An 18,120-nucleotide genomic window follows, 5' to 3' on the forward strand; every position below is an offset into this window, starting at 1 on the left:
TTTTTTAATAACACATTATTTAACAAAACTTTCCTGTAAAAAAAAAGAACAATGTGATTTGGTATTAAACTGGGACTGCAATTAATTATTATTTTCATTATCCAAAACACAAATATATTCAGTTTACAATTATATTAAATGAATAAAAGCCATATATGTTTAGTTAAGGTAAGGTTAAGGTATTTATCAGTAGATGACGGACAGCAGGCCCTCAGTTTGGAGTAATAGGCAATAATGCAAGCTCAGGAGCACAGCAATGCACTGCTGTGGACGTGGCAGCAGCAAATCCTATTTTAGACACCTCAAAAAATCAGTTTAAGTGTTAAAAAATATTTAACTAACTAATTAACGCAGCAGTAGACAATCAACTTCCGTGCTCTGCCAGGTCAAATCTCTGTTTTGGTCAAAGGTCTTGTCGCTTTGAAGATACCATATCAAGTTTTTTTCCCTCACTCTCTGTAATTGTTTTGGCCTTGTCGCCGTCTCGTGGGGATTTCTCTCTCCCTTCAAAAGTGTCCTGCAATAGTTGGTGCTGTGGTCTAGCCTTTGCCAGAGTTGCTTAAATGCATTGCTAAAAGTAAAAACACCGGACGTAAAACGAAGTAAGTGAGCAAACTAAATATCTCAATATAGCCACTACCGATAAAACAAAATAAATTGCCTTGATTGGCCCTGATACACATACACATACATTATGGTGTGCAACAAAGCAGTTGTTAATTATACATATATACTGCTTATGAATATTAAGTAAAGAAGTAAACAAATTAGAAAGACAGGAAGGAGACAGAAAAGTAGAGAGAGCTTTAATAAATTTAATACAGAGGGAAATATTCATGAAAGAGAGGACATTAACTAAGTGAACCTGCAGACACACAGCAGTGACTGGGTGAGCAATAACTTAGCCCTGTACAAAGACTAGTGCTGTGTAACATGGGTGGGTGGATTCGGCACATTGCATTTCTAGAATCTTCCAGCCCCTGATACCACTGTGGAATGGAACAAAACAACAAGAAGCAGGCAGAAACATAGTTCAGACAGGAAGGAGGAGCAATGAGGAAGTGAGAGCGCCGCTACAGTGTAGTCATGTCGTTGAGGGCCAGGTCCAGCTCCTCGCTGAGAGCCTTGCCCTTCAGCTTCTGAGCATAGACCTCATCTGGAGGACACACACACACACACACACACACACACACACACACACACACACAAACACACAGACAAGGGACCAAACAGACAGATGCACAGAACGGAAATGGAAAAAGCAAAGAGACAAGAAAAAGAAAATTATTCGAAACTGAAAAACCCTCAAACAGAATGAACAAGAGTCTCTGGAGTTAATATCTTCATCACATCAGCTGGTTACTGCAGCTCACCAAGATTCAACTTCAAGCTCATTCAGACAAATAATGTCATCTCTGATCGCTATAGTCTGGTTTCAAACACACTCAAACCGAACAAGGCCATGCAGTTATCAATTACTGCTACACGCAACAGTTCTATATACAACACATGTCAGAGACAACATAATCACATCACCCCTGAAACAGCCTTAGGAAATGAGTGCCTCCAGCCAACAAGGTTAACCTCCAGGTTAACCAACAGGTTAACCTCTTCCACACATGCATGGGTCCCCACCTGATATCCAACTGGCAGCGATACCATGTGCTGTAATCACTCCATAATCACTCCACTGTTATTGTATTTACTGAGGTCAAGTTAGGTCAAGACAGACCTAACTTTTATCCATACAAACCAGAAGATTGATGATTCAGAAGCTGGTCATATTGTATGAAAACCTTCCTCTAAAACTCACTTGTGATTTTAGTACATAGCTTCTTTTTTAGGTAGTGGAGGATAAGTATATAGTAGCATAACATGGAAAAAAAAGTAAAGAATACATATAAACTGTAATACCTGCAACTAAATCCCACAACTAGTAGATCAATTTGAATTGTTGAAAAAATATACAACTAATTTTGCACAGTAACTTGTGGCATCTAGTCAAGTGAACTGTCCCTGAAGCAGATGGTCCAGTGGCGCCTCCTCCTTTGGTGAGATATCCTTCTTAGGAGGCAGCGAAAAAGGAAACACTACAGCACTTTTAAGGGCCACACTTTCCTCTAAAGACCAGTTTCTTTTCCATCAAGGCTCGACCACTGCACACACCAACGCGCAGCACCACCAGTCACTTCTTCACATTTTCACAAATAAAAAAAAATATTATCATCCACCTCTCACCCTCCGGAGGAAATTAGTGTTGATATCCCAGCACAACCAGTGTCAAACTCCGGTTTTTGGTTTGAACTCTGACGCCATTGTAATTTTTAGTTCCACAGCCAACTTTTGGTGAGACAACCCTCACATGGCTTCCTTACCCTTCACACAGCGGCGGAGAAGACTACAAGCAGGCGGAAAGCAATATGCCTGCTAAAGGACCAAAGATAAATATGGCACAGCCTGCTCCCCATGGAGGTTAGGGCTGTCCCCTGTCGTGATGCGCACTATCCAGAACGCTAGAGCCCCTTCTAATACAATGTGTGGCGCAAGTAGATTTTCTGCTTTTCAGCACTTGTGTGGAAAGAGGTCTCGTGTCCCACGCCCTCTTGTGTTAACCTAAATTCAAACGTTAGTAGATAACGAGTGATCAAAGCGCGCTGTTTCACTGTAATGCCTTTCTAATGGAGAGAACAGAAGGGCAGCAACTCTACAGCCAAATTCCCTGACGAACACATTGAGTCTTAAACTCCTTTAGGTTGAGAGTTATTTTTCTTGAGGGTATTTTCCAGGCAGGAGAAGTATCTGACAGACTCGGCTCAGTGCACAGTTTGTCTCAGAATGTGGTACACATGGTTAACATAAGGCAGAGCTTTAACATGGTCCTCCTCAGAAGGATGACAGGGAATTCTCCTTGCACTTTCATCCGTTTGTATCTTTGAGATGTAGCTGAGTCTTCCCTGACTCATTCAGTGTTAAACGTGCTGGACGTAAATGAAGCGTTGCCTGATCTGGCACTTTTAGCCATGTGTCAAGCGGTGCACATCCATGAAATCATCGTGGATTATGGGCTGCATGGGGTCCATTATAGTACATAATCAACGTCCCACTCTTCAGCAGCGGAAATACTATATGAAGTGAGTGCTTCCATGCCTTATTATACGTGGCATTTATGGTTTGTGAACTGGTTTATGCTGTATACCTGTTGATCGTAGTGTCACGTTGGGGCATAGACTACATGACCTTCACCCTTAACCCAATTACAGCTCTTATTGGAGTAGGGGGGGAGACGACACAATGTAGAATTTTTCTATGAGTAAAGGTGTATCCCTCTCAGTTGTCGGCCCCCACTCGCTACGCCAAAGGGCAACTGTGGCTCAGTAGTTAGAGCGAGTTTTCTCTCAATCAGAAGATCGGTGGTCCGATTCTTGGCTCTACGTAATCCCAAATTGCTCCCAAAAGTTGTGCCATTAGTTTGTGGATGGGTGTGAATGAGTGAATGTTTTGGCTGCCTTTACAGATCTTCACATAACTGTGCTCATTAAGGCTACTAGTCCGCAAAGGGGAAAAACCACAGACATAATGCATCTGTGTCATCCTTCCGTCATTAAGTATGTTAATGTTAATTGGACTGTACTTGTACATCTCTTTTCTAGTCTTTTTAACACACACAAAGCTCTTTTACATTACTTGTCATCATTCACCCATTCACTCACTAATGGCAGCAGTATATGGTGCCACCTGCCAACCAGGATGAGGGCAACTCGGGGTGAAGTGGATTGCCCAAGGACACAACGATATGGACGGAGCCGGGGATCAAACCGCTGATCCTCTGATTGAAGGATGACCCTAACTGAGCATCTGGTGATCACAGTGTTTTTACACACTAAGTTAACGCTCAAGCTGAATAACCATACACATGCAATTATTTTGATTTGGCTTCATCAGTCAACAATCGGTCAACAATTTAGTTCCAACAGCAGAACTGGAACTAGCGAGGAGGTTTGTTATTTTAACATTCACTGCATGACAGAGAGCAGGCATGTTACACAGGTGAGTATGTTGAATACCTTCCAAGTCATCGATGGTCTTCTCCAGCTTGGCCACAGACCTCTCTGCAAACTCTGCACGGGTCTCAGCCTGACACAAACCACAGCACAACATGTGTCAATGCACTTGTTGACATGATTTATAAACTCCATATGGCATAAGCAACAGAAACAGCAACAATGTAAAAGAAAGAATCTCACCTCTTTCAGTTTGTCAGTAAGAACTTTGATTTCTTCCTCATATTTGTCCTCCTTTTGTGAGTACTAAAATCCAAATAGACAAAGGAATTAAAATGCATATACAACATATTAACCACTAAAAGAAAACATACTTCATAAAAGGATGATAAATCTCATATTGCTGTATCACAATTATTGTTTAAGAGAAGCAAGGATAACTATTAGGTGTGAAACACATAATTAAACAGTGAAATATGAAGACAGTTGTAAGGCATTTGGACCTTGTGATGATACTTTAAACACAGTTTGTAGCCCCTCATGCAAGTTACTATCACAGAGCATTGTCCTTTCTAAAAACATGATTGAATCTTCTTTGAAAAACCCATAAGGTTGTTTAACAAAACATTGTATGATAAATAAATATTATTATTTTTTATTGTAAATCTTAAAGTTATGGTCAATTCATTATTAAATGTTTTGCTGTGAGGTGCTTCTTCATAGTCTTCATAGTCATTTCAAGATATTAAGACTTTGCAAATTGTTCCCGTAGCTGTGACTACAGTGTGTGAATGTGTATGACTGTTAGATTGTCCTGATGGGCACATGACACCTTGTATGGTTGCCGCTCCCATCAGTGTATGAAAGGGTGAATGATGACAATCTTTGAGTGGTCGGACAACTAGAAAAGAGATAGAGCCATTTACCATTTGGTGTATCCTATGCTATAGGGGATAATAAAATACCCCTTAGCATTTAGAGAATTTGAAAAGCTTGTATCATGGCTGACAGAAAGACACTTCTGGGTCATTTTACTCAGTTAGAAACCTTCCTAAGAAAAACATGGGCTATTTTCACCCCAGCCACGGCTTCATTTGTTAAAAGGTTCTTCCTCCTCTGAACTCTGTTTCTTAAGTCTCTAACCGGCAGCAAACTATGGTTCTGAAAAGTTAAGTGTCCTAAACTTGCATTTCTTTCTCATGTCCATGAGGGTTGGGGTTAGAAGACTCCTCTGGTTGTATAGACATTTAGGAGAAAAGGACTTCTCGCTTGACTAAATAAGGTCACTTCCATTTACTGGTCGCAAAAAGTTGGCGACATACAAAATCGCCAAACTCAAGACTTCACAACATTAGTCCACAAACCAATGGGTGAGGACCCAATGACTACTTCCACTTCTTATATACAGTCTAGGTCTCCAAGTCTCCTACGTTGGGTCATAAGTTGTTAAGTGGACATAGAGTCCTATCACTGTTTTGTGTTTGAATTTGTTAATGTCTGTAGTTTTGTTTTGACTGGCGGGTCCGATGGCTGAATGACCCTCAGCTCCTACTGTACCTTCTCAGCCTGGGCTTCCAGTGACTTCAAGTTGTTGGTGACATTTTTCAACTCTTCCTCAAGGTCACCTGATTTACTGAGCAAGGCAAGGGACAGGAAAAGCAAGAGAAGAAAAAGTAGTGATTTGAAAGGTAGGAAAGCAGACCCTGACATTGTCTGAAGGACCACTCCAACATTTGTATTAACTTCTTACTTAGAGACAACAAATGGATTTTTGTCATGAAACCTCTCTGTTCACATCTGACTCTAAGTAAGAAGGCAAAGGAGGCTTTTAAGTTTTGGATTACAGAATGTCAGCCAAAAGATGAATCACATATTGAAAAAATAAGTCAGTTTTATTTCTAACCCAGTAGTTTTCATCAAACATTACTCAAAACGGTGTAGATAATGTTTTCTATTGGGGACTATTTACCAGCAGCAGAATAATCCGTATGTAGTGCTCCAGTGAGTATTAGTGGCTGCAGGATGCTGTTTGTGGGACTGACTCAACTGGGCCAGAGAGGCACAGTGAGTTTTTAAGAGTCATGACATCACTTCCTGTCTGGCCTCTACTACACTTCTGTAACACATTGCAATCTCCCAGTCACTATTTCTTTCATCTGTGTTTCAAGTTTTCCTAGACTTTACTGTCCATACAAATGAACATCCATTACAGTACTTGTTATTAAATATTAAACTCAAACAATGATTACTTTGCAAGCATACATAAAAACTCTAGCTCTCATGAAAATGTACCAGCGCATCAGCGCAGCCTCCACTAACAAGTGATGCTGCTTAGGTCACAGTAGTCTTGGCTCATAGGAAATGGTGAATAAACAAACATTTTCCTAAACCGTTTTCATTTACAGATTAACAATTAATGACATACATGTTTTTTGAGAACTATGTGACAACTATGTTCTTGGCTTGATTCCAACAGGGAATTTTTGCTGTTTTGTTTTTTAACTTGAAATTCATTGTGCCACCCCCTTCATGATAACCAAACCTTTGCAATTCATCATTGGTTTTGGTCTTTTCATGGGATTTGTTCACAAGAAAAAAAAACATAGAATATCAGCAGTCATAATACTTTTAGGACTGCTTGAAGGACATGCTCAAGTCTAAGTGCAAGCCAGACAGAAAACAGAGAGAGGAGTTTAGAGGCTGCAGGTCAGAGGAGCAGAATTAGACCCTTGTTGGTTCGTACAGTAAGTACCTCTTCCTCTCCGCACATCATGGACTTCATATTCTGGTCCATTAGTCTGAGCTCCTCCTCCAGCTCCCTCACTCTTCTGAAGGGGTTAGTCGGGGAGGTCGGGGGTGAGAGGGGTCAGTGGGCAGGCCATAAAACAAGAACAAACAGTAACAAGTCCCATACAGGTGGTGGTGGTGTGTTCAGGCATGCATGATGTATAAACACACACCCAGGTATGTCTGTATTCCACATGTCCTGCAGCTTGGGATTCTCACACGATTGAGTGAATAGTCAATTAGTCGGTTAACGGGAAAATAAATTGTCAACCATTTGTATACTTGCTTCAAGGTTTTGGTTATTTATAAAGCAAACTGTCAAACGTAACATTCAATCTGAGGATAGATTAAGCTATTTGACTCTAAATAGTTAATCAATTTATTGTAAAAAATAATTAGTAGATTAATAAAAAAACAATCATTAGTTGCAGTTGTTGAGACAATCATGCAGCACTTACACTTCCCGTCAATACAAACACTGAGGCTGAGTTGCTCCAACAAGGACTAAATCATCATTTACCTTTAAATCATGTTACACCAAAATGAAAAACTATCTCATAATTAAAAATCTATACTCTATACTGAATTTGTATTTTGTTGCACCTGAACTTGGAACTACTATTTAAACTGTAATCCAGTATTAACTTTAAAGTTAACACTTGAGGAGGTTTAACTTTTTAAAATGGCTGCCTTTTAGAGATGGATTGAACACCATTATTAAGTGCATTGAAGAAAGTGAAAGGATGAACTCAATAAAGTAAGTTTTATGAAAGAAAACTGTTCTGGAGCTGAACAGAAAGATTGGACCATCAGTCAGTGTTCCTTACTGTTGTTTTACCTTCCAGTCTTTGGCCACATTTATTATTTTAATTCAGCCACATTTTTCTCAAAGGAGGAGAAATTTGAGCTCCTCTGTCGAACCATGATGAGTTACGTCCAGCTAACTAACTGACTTTTTAGCAAGCTAATTATTTACACATATATATATATATATATATATATATATATATATATATATATATATATATATATATATATATATATTATATATATATATATATATATATAAATATATATTTATACATAAATATATATTTATACATATATATACATATATTTCTGACGCTCTTGCCGATATGATTTCATCGATATTAATCCTTAAGCTTGCTATGTTGAGACGAGAATGAGACGTGGCATTCATACTTTTTATTTCCGGCATTTCTACAGCGGATGAGCAGGGGTTGGCTTTCTTATCTATTGTTCTGCGTTTAGTTTTTCTTAAAAAGGAAACAGGGATAAATATCTTCTAGGTCTGACAGCACGCAAAAATTCATGTATTTATTTTTATTTGGGTGAACAACAATCTCCATACAGATTACTATTTAATTGTGCTTTAAACAATGGCGCAACAGAGCTCTGCTTCATTTTAAATCTGGATTTAGTTATTTTTAATCTAGTTTTGTGAAACTAATTTGAATTTATCGTAGATTAAATTAATTCTTGTTGGTACAACCCATTTATAGAGGATTATCTTGTGGTAAAATAAGACATTTGTCAATTACAAGGGAATGCGTAAGATCACATGTCGTCGTAGTAGTGATCACAGGATCTCTACTATGGCAACATGAATTATGGACAGTGGCTCCTGTGTCGGTGTGAGTTTTCATGGTGCAGGTGTTGACTTACGCCTCGGCCACCTCGGCACGCTCCTCTGAGCGCTCCAGATCACCCTCCAGGATGACCAGTTTACGTGCAACCTGCAGATAATCAGCAGTCAGCACACACTCTGTTTACACAGAGGATCTGTCTGTACACTGACTGTTGTTACAATTACATAATGTACTAATTGTGAAGATGATGTACTATATTTAGAGATGCGTTCATCTCAAGTCTGAGCTGTGAAGCCGAATCCAAGTCCAAGTTGTAATGAATGAAATAAATTATACTTTAAGTTTATTACTTTGAACTCTATAACGTTTGGTGTTTTTGTCCTTGGTAAAGTTACATCATAATGTTTTTTCGACCACAGGTAAATCTTGACATTTGATCAGATATATCATCTGTTTCTGTCTGCTGGTCTGTAATGACAACAAACACCTATACCTCTGACTACTTTTTCAAAAAACAGCGACTCCCTCACCTCTTCATATTTGCGGTCAGCCTCCTCAGCGATGTGTTTGGCCTCCTTCAGCTGCATCTCCTGGATCTCCATTTTCTCCTCATCTTTTGATGCTCTGTTCTCTATGACCTTCATTCCTCTGAGGGACAAGGGAAACAGTCGGTCAGACAACTGTTCTTATGTGACTCACTATCACAATGTAACATCTTTTTACATGTTTTAGATCTCAATTGTATTCAGTAAGTGTTCAAGAGTCTCTCCTACACGTAATGACAATTGTGAAACGATGTTGTCTTCTTTTACTGCAGAGAAAGTTCCTCAATCTGACAGAATATCCCAGAAGAAGTTGACTTTTCTTTTAAAAATCTAATTTGGGATGTACCTACTACCTCAGTGTCATGGGAAAATTGTCACCATAGTCATTGTGCCTTGATAGCAGCAGGGCTTGTGGAGAACATCCTGGTCTGTGTAAATACCCATCAGCTCCAGCGCAGATAGAGAACATTGCAACTTTAGCCTCTTTTGCACACAAAGTACTGTCAACATTTTTATCCTGGAGCGCTTTGGCAGTTTAACCCAGGCCAGCAACCAAGTGAAACACAAGCTTTAATCATTCAATCGTTCGAGTGACATGAATCTCTTCACCTCTCGCTCTCATCTGCAGCTTTCTCAGCCTCTTCCAGCTTCTGCAGAGCAGTAGCCAGTCTCTCCTGAGCTCGGTCCAACTCCTCCTCCACCAGCTGAATGCGCCTGTTTAGAGATGCCACTTCTGCCTCAGCCTGTAGCGACACACACACACACACACACACACACACACACACACACACACACACACACACACACACACACACACACACAACATTTTGTAGATCAGTGCCTGAAGAAGTCACATTATAGCCACAATGACAAAGATAACTGCATATATAGCAGCAGACAGATTTAACAATTTAAAAACATAATCAGTACAACAGTCTCGGTTGTGTTTGATGTGTATTCTTGCCATCAAAAAGAGAATAATGATTAAAGTATGCATCCAAATATCAATATGGATGAATTTACGGGAGACCTTCATGCTTGATTTAAGTGGCTAACATGTGACCAGTCCAGGTAAAACCACCTTGAACATCTGGGACACTTTTACATTTTTATTTGACCTTTATTTAACCAGCTTCAATCAATTGAGAACCAGCCAGCCCTTTGACCCGTTGCTTCAGAAGAAGAAGGAAGAGAAAAATGTCAGTCCAGAAGTATCACAGATGAGACGATAAGGAGAGGGCACCTGGAGGACACATTCGTCTGACTAAAGTTGCAGGATAATTAATGCAATTTTACATTTCATGAAGATTTGTTTTAGTGTTGTTATCGTATACAGTGGTTCCAGAAGAGGGTTAATCAATTTCTAAGTTTTGGTTTATTTTGCTTCCAGAAGATGTCTTCTTCCTGATTAGTGGAAAAAACATCCAACATACACATGTGGTTACTATTTTGCCTATTTGCGTCTTTAGTTCTAATAAAGTCTATAAAAGTTCCCTTTCGATAATTCATCATGTGTTTTTATTAAACATAACTCTTCAGAAATCTCCCCTTCAGGAGCACTTAAATACAGCAAAGCCATTCCTATTCCCATTCCTGTTTTAGGAAGGCTTTTAAAAAGTGGGTTGTGTATATACATATATCATTAAAACATCCAACATTTCATGACTAAAACCAGGATATATATATAAAAAAAAATCTGACTTGATTTCAGATTACTGACTGAGCTCAGAACGCGAATACATTTTCACGTGTCCTTAATTCTCCTCCGAAGGTTACATCTCCGATTCGTTTACGCTGAAGGAACTACTTGAGGAACTACAAGTGACGCAATGAACTCCGTAGTCCCCGGTGTCGAGGTGCGTTACCCTCTCTCTGCCATGCCTCTCCATGTCCGCCTCCTCCTGCAGCAGCTCCACTCGGTCCTCCGCCTCGAACGCCACTTGCTGCAGCGTCTGGATTTTCCTCCTGACCGCGTCCATAGAGGCTAAAGTCGCCATCCTGTGAACACCCAACTTTGCTCCTTCAGGTGTCACGGTGTTTCCGTGGCAACGGCGTCAGAGGACGTTCAACGTAACCATTTTTCCGGAAACGATTTCAAAATAAAGCAGTGGTCAGTAAGCCTCTTATTTTGAAAAGTCATCAATCGCATTCGAGATCATTTGAATCCGTTTGAATAACTAATTTGCATTAAATAAAAGAATTATTTTAACTATATATATATATATATATATATATATATATATATATATATATATATATATATATATATATATATATATATAATGCATATAATTCAAGAGTTCTGTAAGTTGTAAACAATACTTATAGTGTGCAAAGTAATAAGTATGGCATGGGTATACATGGACTGTATACAGTATGCTACATGTGAAGATAAAAGCATAGGAATCATATTGACAGCATCAGATTATATGTAGGCTTGCAAGTAAAAAGAAAGTGTGCATTTTAAACTGTAAACGAATATTGCCTATAATGGGTGAAAATGGATCTTGAACTTTCCAACTGAGGTTTGGTTTGTGCTCAGAGTGGCGGCCTGCAGGAAGAAACTCTTCTTGTGTCTGGTTGTTCCAGCGTTCAGTGTTCTGCAGCCACCATGAGGGAAGAAGCTGGAACAGGCTGTGTTCAGGGGGTGAAGGGTCTGCAGTGATGTTTCTTGACTCTGGAGGAGTATTTGTCTTGGATGGAGGGCAGACTGGCTCCAGTAATGTTCTCTGTAGTGTGTTCCTCTTATTGCTGATCCAAACCAGTAGCTGGACTGAATGCCGTACTGCTCAGCACAGTAAGCTGAGAGGTAACATATACCACGAACATTACACTGACCGAGTCTTGGTAGAAAGTCGAATGAACATTTGCACAAATAGAAGTTAAAGATGGTGCAGTGTAGCTCGGCAGAAAGCGAAGTTGAGGATTTTGAAGAGACTCTTTTTGCACTGAGAAGATTGCATCCCCTCAGTTAGATACACTAACAGACATTGTACTTTTTATTTAGAAGGTTTTAGAGAGGCTTGTTGGGGTCAGCCACAGACCGAGAGGAAGATCTGCCCAAGAAGACCAATTAGATTTACAAAATGTTACCAGTTGGTTAGCTGTTCTACATTGAGACAACATCCGTTTCCGAAAAGTGAAGCCAAAGTGTCTTGAACTTGCATTCTTTCTAGTGGCCGTCAGGGGGAAACTCCTCTGTTGTATTAAAGTTAATGACACATGACACCTTGTATGTCCCTGTTCAGTATGCACTTCAATGTTGTGTAAAAAAAGGAGAATGCCAGTTCTAGAATACTTTTGTATACTTAAGATTAATATTGATCTATAATACATATGTCATGCTGCAATGCTGCAGCAATATTTTACTAAACACTTTTATCTTCACAGTGTGACCTCAAGGGGTCCCACTTGTGTGTCAGTACAGCAGCATCTGCACAGGCTGGTGGCGAGCGAGGAATCAAGAAACCAAATCCTCCACGCCAAGCTCCCCAGATTAGTCAGAATAGATGGCGTTGGTCTCAAGGTGCTAAAAAGCTTTATGATATGTTGGTGGAATCGGATACTGCACATGACAGATTTAATACTGCTTCTGGCTGCTGCTGTCAGCGGTGAGACGGCTACTCAGCGTCAGAAACTAATGATGACACTTTCAAGATTTAGCTCGACCTGCTTTACAATGTGACCTGAAGGTCAGAATTAAATTATTGGACATGAGACGTGGGAGTGTAAAGTTTGACTGACGTCAACAAACTGCTCTGTGCATATTTGAAATGCAGAAGGAGTTAATACTTGACACTATTACTTTATAACACTGGTAATGTCACTGATGGTCAGAATTTACAACAGTGAACAGTGTGCAGTAATTCATGTTAAACAGCCTGATGCTACTTTTCTTTTACAACACCTGAAAGAAAAACAGTTTGAGCAGCAAATGAAACATGGTCAGCACATATCTTCAACGACATGGAACCCGTGTTCCTGTGAATGTTCTGGTGTGAGGGACTACAAGGGACTTTGTCCCTGATGTAATTGCCTCCTTGCAGTAATGTGACCAACGGCATCAGCTCCCTTCACTCACATCTGTTGCTTTTTTCTCTGCTTGCTCCAGCTTCTCCTGGGCATCCTTCAGTGACTCTGAGTATTTGTCCAGCTCATCCTCCACTCCTTTCAGCTTCTTCTGCAGACCCAGCAACTCCTCCTCCAGCTACAGGCAAACACACAGTACACATACACACAAATACAACATGTCAAATACTACAGATACAAACACGATATCTCATCAAACCCTGCTCAGAGGTTGCTCCTGAATGCTAGTGTGTGTGTGTGTGTGTGTGTGTGTGTGTGTGTGTGTGTGTGTGTGTGTGTGTGTGTGTGTGTGTGTGTGTGTGTGTGTGTTTTCTCACTTTCTATGGTATTTTTGTCACATGCAGATTTGCAATGATTATTGCTGGGTAATATGTATGTTCAAGTCTGGAGCCTGTGTGACTATACAGTCGCTAGTTTAGGATCAATTATCAGCTATTATTACTCTCATTTTATGTATCATTTATATCAAATGTATTGACTTTGTTGTAATTCTATGAGGATCCTTTCTACGTTGCTCTCCCTGAAGTTTCTTTCTTTTTTTCTACACATTAAAGTTTTTGGGGGAGAGTTTTCTCCTGAACCGATTGGCGTTCCTGGGACAGAGGATTATGGGGTCATGACAGTCTCAATAAGTTCACAAATGCGCACAAAGATGTGTATACACATTGCAAAGCCCTCTGAGGACGAGTCGCGATTTTGTGTTATAAAATTTAATTTCAAACATGACAAGCGCAGTAAGAAACGAGCGTCCGTCATAATCAGCATTTTAACAATAGGAAGTGCTACATTACAGACTTTTGGGAAAAGTCAAAATTGGGAACATGAAAATCTTATTGAAATGAAGTTAAATATAATCAAAATACAGACATTGATCAATTTTAGCTGTTGGGGGTTCAAAACATCTGTTCTCAAGCTTTAGGTCACAATTGTCTTTATTTAATAATCAGCCATTTTTCATCATCATGTGGACGAGAGCAAGATGTAATGGAAGATATGTTTTTCACCTATTCACCTGTCATTAATTATTCTTCATGTGTAGCATTACCTTCCCCACCTCAAACCAAATCATACACAATACATCTCAATATATGAGAGACATATTTTCATGAAGTCCAACTATCTGGGACACTCTAATGGTGATCAGCAGATTGTCATGAAATCAGTGGAGCATATTCATGATCCCATTACAGAAAAAATCAATCTAGCAAGCAGACTGCTGAAGAATTTCTTGTTTACAACTAAATGAGTCCCTTCCATTTTTGGGCTTCAGGCTTTTGTTACCCTATGAGTCATTTGCAAAGATTGTTTCAGTAAGTCTTCATTTGCAACAACAGCTTCTAGGACTATAAAAAGCCAATTGTAAATGACAGTGATGTGGCCTGACCACAATGTCCTTTCTTAACACTTCTGACAGTCGGTCCCAGCCCGTAGCCATGTAGGGCCTCTCAGTCACAAATAGCACAGTCCTGATCCTTCAGTCGACATTGTGGCAACTCCCGAACCAACAGCCTTGACCGTCTTTCTGAGAGGATCAACGATTCAAAGAAGGTGGGGGAACTTTAGAGGGAACACAGAAATAGACATGCCAGTGTTCAGTGCTCCTATGGAGAGAGAAGTGATTGTGCAGGCATTATATTAGCTGAGAGCCGGGATCCCCATGGGAACAAATGCTATGTGCACAGTTGCATATGTTGAATAGCTGCTATCTATTCATTTACTGCTGTGTGATCTCTTAAATTACAGAGGAGAAACGCTCCCTCGACCATAAAGGGATATCACTGTGTTCTTCAGCTGAAACACAATAAGCCCTGACTCATTCCTCGGGTCACAGCTGGAAACTGTAGCTGGGTTTGGCAGAAGATTGTGGATGTACAGCGATTTCCATCCTACAAACTGAGAACTAGCAGACTTTGCATTAAATCACCAACCCTCACATCAAGTCTGCACGGGCTTTGAGACATGAGAGGATGACGAGTTCAGACCTCAGTTGGTCCTAAAAATATTATTTTGAAGCTCAATATTAATTGCTTTGGTTTCTTGACTTAAATTCTTATTTGTATGAAATAGCAGAAGCCTCTAGTTATTGATTACATTGACCGTTGCAGTTTGGTATTTCCTTGAGAGGAACCGACAGGGAGGAGGTTCATTCACACAGGATGAGGGGTAGCACAAAGACAGAAAGAGTCTTCAACTACTGGTGGGCCTCAGGGCGCCACCTAATGGGCTACGGTGGTACTGCCAAATGGTTATATATATTTTTAAATATATCTTTATAATTATTTTTGATTCCATTTATTCAGATAATTAAAAAGAAAAGAAAAAAAGTTATTCAAACAACCTGATTTTGATGACGACTACTTGCAATATCACCATGCCAATCACAACACATCATCAGAGGCTTTACTTTTTGCCACACTTGGCTTGCTGGCGCTACAGGATACAGAGGCACTAAATGGCTCTGGTGAAATTGAAATGACTTAGAATTATTTGAAATAAAAAAGTAAGGAGGGAGACAACCCTGCGCAAAAATCCATAACTTCAGCGCAACACTTTTGATGTTGTCCATTTTTGTCCATTTATTATTACAAGTTGTCTATATTCAGCTTACCAAACACCTGAGGTGGTGCGTCTTGTTTTAAAGTGTCTATTTAAAGGTGTATTAATATCCGACTGTATGAATTTGTCTTGAATTCATACAGCTGCAATAGACTCAATTGATCATAACATTTGAATAACTGTGTTTAGGATCATGAGGATTGCGTTACAGCTCTCTCTTCCTCCTTCTGGGAGAGACATTTCTTTGTTAATACATCTGTGCCTCCACAGTTGTGTGGATATCCATAGCTGTGAAAAAGGGTTCCAATATTAACGCTCCATATAGGCCCCATCTTATTTTCAATATACACGCTTCCATTGGGGTCACAACATATTTTCCAAAGATGCCATTCATCAATTGTGACAGAAAGCCAACATCCATACAATGGATTCAACTAGTGTTTAGACAACTATATTTCTGTTTATTCTCGCTCTCATCCTCTCTTAATTCCTAATTAGACGGATGATTGATGGCAATGATGTTATATTGGCCAGTAAATGTTTATATAACACATAACATAAAATATTTTGACAAGTGTCTCTTAAATTGTATGTGCACGTTTGCGAGCCCCGGTTAAAGCAGTTTGAGTCTGCATGTCATTTACCATCTCGTTACTAGTTTCCTTTCATACTCTCCCTCCCTAATCAAGGGATACAACTATTTAAATTAAATAAAAATGTAGCCAGCCTTTTGCAGGACAAACTAATATGTGAAGCATTGTTTGGAATAACCTCAAAACCATCCACTGACCACCTGTGCATTTTTTAGTTTAAGGATTTTCTTCATCAGCGTAAAAGCCACCACCCGATGAGGCTATATGTGATCCTGGAGCTCATGGAAAATAAAAGCAAAAACAAATACAGAACGGTATCCATCTAAAGGTTGCCATTAGTTAACTTTAGCCAGTATGAAGTGTTTCATATGAATTCAATGAGGTCTGTCGTTACACAGTCATGCTTCAAGCCTCAGTGTTCTTCAGTCAGCCCTCTTCTATAGAGGCCCTCCCGATGGTCCCATCCTGCCTCACAACACACCTTAACCTCTGCTGAAAGGTCTTGTGACCTTGACATACAGACATGCCCAACATTGTCCTCCTCTTGCTTTTATTTTTTGGTCTGTTTAAGTTGCAGTTTATTTAATGTGTGTTTTTTTTAAGTACCCCTTATATAAATGCATCTTACACATGTATTCCACAAGATTTAGATCCGAAATGAATTCTCAAAAGACCTTGTCGTTAAGAAGAGCCCTGCGCCGCTCTGAGGAGCGGCTTGATGTTGCTCTACCTGTTTGCACTTGTCCTCCGCTCCTTTCTTGTCCCCCTCGGCCTGCTCTGCCCGGTCTATCGCGTTCTCCTTATCCAACTTCAGCATCTGCATTTTCTTCTTGATGGCCTCCATGATTCTTCAGTTGTTGGACTCTCAGCAGAAGGAGAAGTGCAATCGGTTAGTCCGGACAGAGACAGAGGTCTGCGGCAGAGACGGAGGTGGACAGGAGCGCGCGTGCGGCTTGTCTGAGCGGCTCGGGGAGAGTTTGAAGATGGAATACCAGCACGAGCCCCCTACACTTTTTTTCAGTGAGGATTCGCTCGGGGACGTTGCCCATATTTAGGCAGCGAGAGTTGTCCAGTCTGTGCGCGTGACTTGTGTGTTCAGCACGTGTGAATAAATCACATCCAGGTGCGTCAGCTCCACCTGGATCACTCGTGGTCCTGCGCCTCACTCACATCCATGGAGAACAAGGGGACCCTGAGGGAAATAGAATAAGTCTTCAACGTGGCCATGAGTATTCAGACATAAAGTAATCCTCCTCTTGAACAAGAAAGAACAAGTTGCATTAAATCAAATTACAATTTTAATTCATTTCAGTGGAAATAAGAAAACATTTCAATGTACTCTTGTTTAGTGTTTCTCAATTAATCTAGTCCAATACATCTCAGTGAGAACTATCCAAAAGTCTTTCAGACTCAGATTATAAAACTATACATATAATTCAAGTAAGAATTATGTTTGTTTAAATAGAATCAACCCAGCACTAATAATATGCTAATCATTTACAATAAGCTATACATTTGTACAAATGAGCCCCACCAGCTGCAACATTAGGTGATACTTACACATATATGCGTCAATAATTATGATCCAATTATACCATGTACATTTTTAAATGGGCCATTCCACATAGTATTCCTGCTTTTTGCACTTTAAGTACAATTTGATGCTACATTTGTATTAAAACATCTGAGTGCACTTTTTAAATCCGAAGATAGAACACAACCTTAACCAAAATGCCTTTTTTCCCTCTTCTTAGTCATGGCAATTTCAATTTTTTGAGCTGTTGGAATGAAGTGTGCCCAATCAGAGCCAGTTAGGGTATGAAAGGGGATGGGAGCGGGGCGCACACTCCCCGAGTGTAATCCTGCTTACCTCAAGATGCAAACATGCTTCCAATATGCTCAAAAAAAAAAACTATAATTCAAACGGTGTCTCTCTTTC

At 39.9% G+C, this 18,120-nt stretch overlaps 1 protein-coding gene across 4 annotated transcripts; it reads right to left on the reverse strand.

Moving 5' to 3' along the window:
- Window positions 1–792: 792 nt before the first annotated feature.
- LOC137794778 (tropomyosin beta chain) lies at window positions 793–17,171 on the reverse strand. 4 transcript variants are annotated; one of them, XM_068591792.1, is made up of 9 exons: window positions 16,912–17,171; window positions 13,025–13,150; window positions 9,553–9,686; window positions 8,929–9,046; window positions 8,475–8,545; window positions 5,559–5,634; window positions 4,245–4,307; window positions 4,065–4,134; window positions 793–1,156 (listed from the first exon to the last, which is right to left on the reverse strand). In XM_068591792.1, exons 1-9 carry the CDS (start codon window positions 17,023–17,025, stop codon window positions 1,074–1,076), a joined length of 855 nt encoding a protein of 284 aa, XP_068447893.1. In that variant the 5' UTR covers window positions 17,026–17,171; the 3' UTR covers window positions 793–1,073. The 4 variants fall into 4 exon arrangements, with proteins under 4 accessions (XP_068447893.1, XP_068447892.1, XP_068447895.1 ...); XM_068591791.1 differs by lacking the exon at window positions 5,559–5,634 and adding an exon at window positions 6,754–6,829; XM_068591794.1 differs by lacking the exons at window positions 13,025–13,150; window positions 16,912–17,171 and adding an exon at window positions 10,809–11,031.
- Between the last annotated feature and the right edge of the window lie 949 nt (window positions 17,172–18,120).

This window comes from Clinocottus analis, unplaced genomic scaffold (assembly GCF_023055335.1).
Source record: "Clinocottus analis isolate CAN_PGR_092001 unplaced genomic scaffold, fCliAna1.0.p SCAF_251, whole genome shotgun sequence".
Taxonomy (NCBI): domain Eukaryota; kingdom Metazoa; phylum Chordata; class Actinopteri; order Perciformes; family Cottidae; genus Clinocottus; species Clinocottus analis.